A 6290-nucleotide genomic window follows, 5' to 3' on the forward strand; every position below is an offset into this window, starting at 1 on the left:
CCAGCCAGGCCCCGCCCCCGCCCCGACCGGGAAGCAGCGCGGAGCCGGTGGAGCGGTTACGCTTTATTGGTACAAAACGGCTGCGGCGAGAAGCGCGGCATCCCGTGTCCCGGAGCCGGGACCGCCTGGTACAACGGCCTGCAAAGCGGGAGCCGGGGCCGCCCAAGGCACTGGGGGGAGCCGGAGCAGGGCGGCAATGCGCGGGGTGGCGTGGCCCCTTCGCAAGGCGGGGGGGATGGGGCTGCTCCCCAAAAATATGAATAAATAGAGCGCGCGGCAGGAACCCCACTGCCCGCCCACACCCGCGCTGCCCACGGATCCGCCCCAGCGGGCGCCGGCCCCACCTGCGGGGCAGGGCGCTGCAGCGATGCCCCCTCCGTCCTCGGAGCAGGGCGCTGTGGGAGGAGCCCGCCCAGGAAGCGCTTCCAGCGGCTGCTGGGTCCCAGCCTACCAGGGATCCCGAGGGGGCAGGAGAGGGGGAAAGGGGCTGGCCCCCTAACGGGGGGGAGGGGGGGGACCAGGCCTCCTCAGCAGTCCATGCTCTCGCTCTCCAGCCAGGCTGCGGGGGGGGCGTTGGTGCCAAAGTATCTGTCTCCAAAGTTACCTGAACACAAAGGCGCGAGTGAGGCATTGGCACAGCAGCCCCTGCAGCACCCCCACCCAAAAAAAAAAAAACAAAACAGCCAGAGGAGCCCCCAGCTTGAACCAGTCTCCCCCCCCAGGCCTAACCCCACTATAACCAATGCAGTGGCAGGGCCCAGTGAAATACAGGAGGACAAGGGACTCGTGCCCAGGAGAGGAAGCAGTGCCGCAAGACACTGCTGCTCGCAGTCCCGTGGCACATGCCAGCAGCAGCAGGAGAGAGGGGGCTACAGGGCTAGGATGGGAGACAGACAGGAAGCCCCAGCGTGGCTGTGCTGGGGGGGAAAGCGGTGCCGGCCGCAGCCTCACCAATGCCGGGTATGATGTGGAACTCCTCGCTGACACGCTTGTCCACAGCCGTGGTAATGATGTGGACGCGGGGGAAGGCGTAGGCCACAGAGTGCACCCCCATCTCTGCCATCAGCAGCGAGAGCAGAAAAATCCGGTCCTCCTGCACATCGTGGTCCTGCGGCAGCAGCCAGCCCTCAGCCCAGCCCCAGGAGGCAGCGGCTGGGGGTCCATGCCCGGGGGGTGCAGGGGTCACATACTCACCAGCAGGACGCGCACAGCCATCATGGCAGCAGCGCCCGTGGACACAGTGCTGTCCATCAGGATGACGTAGTCCTCACTGATCTCCTTGGGCAGCCGCAGGTAGTGCAGCTGCAGGAAGTGCATGGGTTATGTCAGGACCTCCTGGGCACCCCACCCCCACAGGTCCCAGGGGGCTGCAGCCACAGTGATGGGCTGGGCACAGCAGGGCCCGCAAAGATATCCACACTCTGGCCACAGCACTCACCTCGGGCTCTCCCGTGTCATGGTTGGTTTGGATGAGGATCTTGCCCAGGCGGATGTCCTTGCAGACGGCTGTGAGGGCCTGCTCCATGGTCTCCCCTGCACGCAGGATGGACACGCCCGTGATCTGCATGTACAGCAGGGATGGGACACACTGCTGGTCAGTGGAGGGGGGGGGCAGCACATTGCAGCCCCTGCTGCACAGCAACTACCCCCAGGCTAAGCAGGGACTCAGGCCTCTGCCTGGGCCAGCTCCAGGCTTCCCACCATCCCCTGCTGATGTGTGGACCCTTCACCAGGGCAGCCCCAGCTACCCCAGTAACCCAGGGCAGTGGCACTCCCGCAGTCCTGAGGGGACAAGCCCAGGCCACCCTCCCCATGGTCCTCTGCACCCAAACTCATCTGGAGATGTCTGCACCGCCTGCTCCCAAAGCATGGGGCAGGCCCTGGAGCCCAGAGGGGTATAAGTGACCAAAGGGATTTCCAGCCCTGGTCCTGGGCACTGCACGATCTGTGGGGCAGGGTGGAGCAGCTCTGACCCCAGCTATGAGGGGAGTGGGGGGCCAAGGGACAGAGAATGCCACGCGGGCTGGCACAGCACAACCCCAGGATGGGCACAGAGCCTGGCTGGCACCACCTGCTCACCCGCTGCCGATGGAAGCGCTTCCCCTCATACATCGTCCCCTGCGGCGTCTCCACAGTCACGGACTGCGACAGAGAGACAAGCGTCACCACAGGGTCGAGACTGCCCACACCAGGGGCTGGCGTGACCCACTGATGGAGACAGGTCCCAGTATGGAGAATGTCATGGCAGAGGGCAGGGGGAAGAGGGCACAGACCTTAAGCGGCAGGAAGGAGAGGGCGTGCTCAATCAGCAGCCGCATCAGGCGCTTGGAGTAGAAGATGAATTCGTCCCTGGTTGTGTCCTTGTTCCTGCAGGTCCAGAGCAGAGCAGGGGAGGGAGTGAGAGCTGAGTCCTGCCCTTCAGCTGGGCTCATGGGAGGGCAGAGCTCCTGGCACTGTTCTGCAGGACCCTGGGAAGGGCCAAGGGAACCGGCCCTGATGAACTGGAGAGGAGAGGAGGGAGGAGCAGGGCACCACTTGGAAAGCCACGCAGCTCAGTCTCCAGCACAGTGGGATCAACCGTCTGACAAGCTGGGGGGCATTTACCTGATGAGGGAGGGCTGGGGCGGCCCTCCAAACCAGACCCTGATGCCAAGAGCAACAGCGAATTGGGATACCAGTGACAGACCAGCAGAACCAAGTCACCCCACTTGCACACAAGGACAGGGAGCACCAACCGGTAGGGCTGGAGCATGACCTGGAGTGTCAGCCTGGGGGCGGGGCAAGTACCTGATGATGGTGTGCATGCCGCGAACCTGCGGCGTGCTCTCCAGGACACTCAGAGTCTTGGGCAGCGGCTGCCCCTGGTGGGCGGAGGCCAGGGTTGCTCTGCAGGGAGATGCCCATCAACATGAAACAGTGCCTGCCTGCCCCTAAGCACCAGCACTAGCAGCCCCAGAGCTGGTGCCTGTCCGCATGGCTCCTTGGAGCTGGGTCCAGCACTGTCCCAGCAGAAGATACGGACAGCACCTCCTGCAGAGTTGCCTGTTCAGCCCCAAGGCAGGGGACAGCAGACCACCCCACCAGAGAGCTGGGGCAAGGGATGCCACCCCCATCACAGCACAGCCTGACACCCCACACCCAGGAGGGCCTGACAGCAGCTCCCACTGCACCAACACACATCTCCTCCAGACACAGCCAGCATCCCCTGGGCTCAGGTGGGCCCTGGCCCTTGGCCTCACTGCCCTGGGGCAGGAATGGCAGCTGCCAGGCAGGGATCCTGGAAATGCCCTATAGTCAGGGAGCTCCTCCAGCAGCAGGGATGCCTGGCCAAGTGGTAGGAATGCAGGGAGAAGCCCAGCATAAGCAAGGCTCCATGCCTGGGGCCAGAACCCCAGCAAGGTCCACATCCCCAGCTGACTCCCAGTGTGCTACACTGCACCCACATGGCAGGACAGTCCCAACCCCACAGCCACATACCTGACGGTGATTTCCCGCTGTGGAGGGAGCCCAGCCCGAGACAGCAACATCACCACAACACAACAGGTAGGAAGAGAAACAGACACCCAGTCACTGAGCCTGACCAAGTGGAGCTGCACCTGGCCCCCAGACCAACTCCCAGGCAGCTCCTCTGGCTCCTGCAGCAGGGCATCACCACAGCCGGGCATGCCAAAGAACGGGGCTGAGACCACTAGGGTGTGGAGGCAGCTTGGCTGGGCTTGCACAGGGGATTGTAGGGCAGTGCTGGCAGGTCAGAGGCTGCCAGGCAGGACCAAGGGATGTGCGCAGAGTCACAGGGAAGGACAGCACATCAAGGGGCTGGAATGGCATGAGCTTGACTGCGAGGAGCCCAGCGAGGGGCAGGGCAGGAGGTTAGAGCCAGACCAGAGTGTGAGGGACAGGGCAGGCATGCTCTGCTGTAGCAAGATCATGGCAGGTCCCAGGCACTCCCCAGTTGCTTCCCCATGCCTGGCCCAGCCCCTCACCTTCTCCAGCTGGCTGTGCACGTGCTGCACAATGAGATCCAGGGCTACAGAGTTCTCCCCACCTAGCAGGAAGGCAAAGATGCCAGATGAGCCAGACATCTGCCTGTCTACCTCCCCCCCGCCAACCTGCCCCTCCACAGAGCACAGCCTCTAACCCCTCTTCCTCTGACCCCATGCAGCGCAGCCTCACCCCGGGGCACCACGATGTCAGCCACCTGCACAGTGGGCTCGATGTACTGCTCGAAGGCCGGCTTGACGAACTTGTTGTACTGTTTAATGACGCCCACAATGTCACGCCCGCGCTCCATGATGTCACGCTGCAGCCGCCGCACGAGCCGGATGTCCGAGTCTGTGTCCACGAACACCTTCATGTCCAGCAGCTGGTGGGGGAAAGGCATGATGCCACGCGGGCTCCATGCTGGGTCCAAGGGGACCTCCTCCACCCCCATCCCAAGTCCCAGACTCTTCCTCCCTCCTAGAAGAGCCCCACAGCCTGGTCTCCCCCAAGGAGGGTTGTGGGGGCCAGGTCCCCACGGGTATCATTACCTTCAGTAGCTCCTTGTTGGCAAAGGCCAAAATGCCCTCAAAGACTATGACGTTGGCCCCGTAGATGGTTTTCTGCGGAGAGGGAAGGGTCACAACCTGCACGCCCCCTCCCCTCGCACACGGCCACCTGCCAGCCCCACCCCATGCCGTACCCACTCTTTGCGGCGGCTGTGTGTGGTGAAGTCGTACACCGGCACCTTGACGCTCTTGCCCTTCTTGAGCTTGCGCAGGACGCTGACCAGAAGATCAAAGTCAAAGGCATCAGGGTGGTCGAAGTTGTATTCACTGCAGGCCGCCAGCTCTTGCTGCTCCTTGTTCAGCACCTGCCGGAGGGGAGCAGCCAGACTGGGGTTGGGAACAGAGGAAGCTCCAGGAGATGACTCACAATCTGCACCTGAGCCTGTGGCCCAGCCCCACCGTGGTGGAGCTCACTAGAGATGTGGCCTGGCACCAAACCCCTTCAGCTGCCCCGCTGATGCTCCAGGCAGGGCCAGGAACCCCAGCTCACGACCCAGCCCAGCTTAGGCCTCCCCTTCCACATTCACTGTGGTGGTTCTCTGCATGGTGCTGGGAGGGAATTCAGGGCAGCCAGCTCCCAAGGCCTCAGCAAGGCCAAGGGGCTCTGTGGTGGGTTCCCATCCCCCTCACCCTGCCTGGGCACAGCCCTACACAGTCACCTTATAGAAAGAGTCCATGGACAGCAGCACTACCCAGGGCACATCCAGGGCTTCAATGATCTTGTTGGCCACTGTGGTTTTGCCCGACGCACTCCCTCCACACAGGCCTGGAGAGAGAAGCCAGCCCAGAGACAGGAGTCAGCCTACAGGGAAATGACAGCCCAGAGCCAGGACCCCCGGGGAAGGCCCACACCGAGCACGGGGACCCAAGGACGGAGCTCAGCAAAGTACCTGCCACCCTGCCAGTCCCCCCAGGCCTGGCAGCTACCAAGATTGCAGAGCAGCTGGCAGGGATGGGCAGTGGGCAAGGGGGCTGCTGCAGCCCTGGACGCCTCCTGTGCAGCGAGACGAAGACAGAAAGGCCCCCCCTGCCCTACCCCAGACCCTGCAGAGTGATGGATGGGGGTAGATGGCCAGGCGCTCCCAGCCCTTCTCTGCCCCAGGGCTGGGCACAGGCTGCTGGGAACGGTGCGCCGCACTGCCCTGCACCTGCGCCCCCACAGCAAGGCCTGGGACCCCCAGGCAGCCTCACAGACCAGCTCCTCCCTGCCGCAGGCAGCCCTGATGCTGGGCAGACCCCACGGCCCCAGGCTGCATGGCGCCCCCCACCCCCGCCCCAAGGGTGCCTAGCTCACAGCCCAGCGCAGCAGGGGCTGACCGATGACGAAGGCCTCGTCGAGCGGCGCACCGGTCTCGGTGTACCAGGGCGGGCGGCCGGCCGTGTAGATGGTTCGCTGCCCGGCGCGCAGCAGGGGCGGCTCTGCACACGACTGGCTCGGCGTCCGCTTGCGCGGGGACAGCGACGGCGTCAGGGGCAGGCGCGGTGCTGGCAGCGCATCCAGGGAGTCCTCCCCGCTGCCGCTCCCGCTGCAGGACCACCTGGCGTCAGCCCCCAGACACGAGCAAGGGGCCCCCGCACCAGGACCCGGGATCCCACCCCTACCGGGCCCACCGGCCACAGATCTGCCCTGCCTGCCCTGATCCCCCGCACTGTGGCCCGGGATCCCGCCCCAGGGCCCTCACCGGACCCCGCCTTGCCCAGGCACTGGGCACCCCGTCCCGCGCCGCCCCAGGCTCCGCCCTG

The 6290-nt window shown here is 64.7% G+C and overlaps 1 protein-coding gene across 1 annotated transcript in view; it reads right to left on the reverse strand.

Moving 5' to 3' along the window:
- Positions 1–50: 50 nt before the first annotated feature.
- The window catches only part of LOC109312072 (uridine-cytidine kinase-like 1), a 6485-nt gene continuing 245 nt past the window's right edge, over positions 51–6290 (reverse strand). Inside the window, exons 2-15 of the mRNA XM_019538122.1 lie at positions 5865–6145; positions 5207–5313; positions 4682–4852; positions 4530–4601; positions 4174–4363; positions 3984–4045; positions 3478–3494; positions 2788–2886; positions 2274–2367; positions 2080–2142; positions 1439–1561; positions 1195–1302; positions 952–1108; positions 51–604 (exon numbers count right to left, since the gene is read on the reverse strand). Of these exons, the coding sequence (XP_019393667.1) occupies positions 528–604; positions 952–1108; positions 1195–1302; positions 1439–1561; positions 2080–2142; positions 2274–2367; positions 2788–2886; positions 3478–3494; positions 3984–4045; positions 4174–4363; positions 4530–4601; positions 4682–4852; positions 5207–5313; positions 5865–6145 (1621 nt within the window). The 3' untranslated portion in view covers positions 51–527. The remainder of the gene's footprint in view (positions 605–951; positions 1109–1194; positions 1303–1438; positions 1562–2079; positions 2143–2273; positions 2368–2787; positions 2887–3477; positions 3495–3983; positions 4046–4173; positions 4364–4529; positions 4602–4681; positions 4853–5206; positions 5314–5864; positions 6146–6290) is intronic.

Source organism: Crocodylus porosus, unplaced genomic scaffold (assembly GCF_001723895.1).
Source record: "Crocodylus porosus isolate Cpor-Errol unplaced genomic scaffold, CroPor_comp1, whole genome shotgun sequence".
NCBI lineage: Eukaryota > Metazoa > Chordata > Crocodylia > Crocodylidae > Crocodylus > Crocodylus porosus.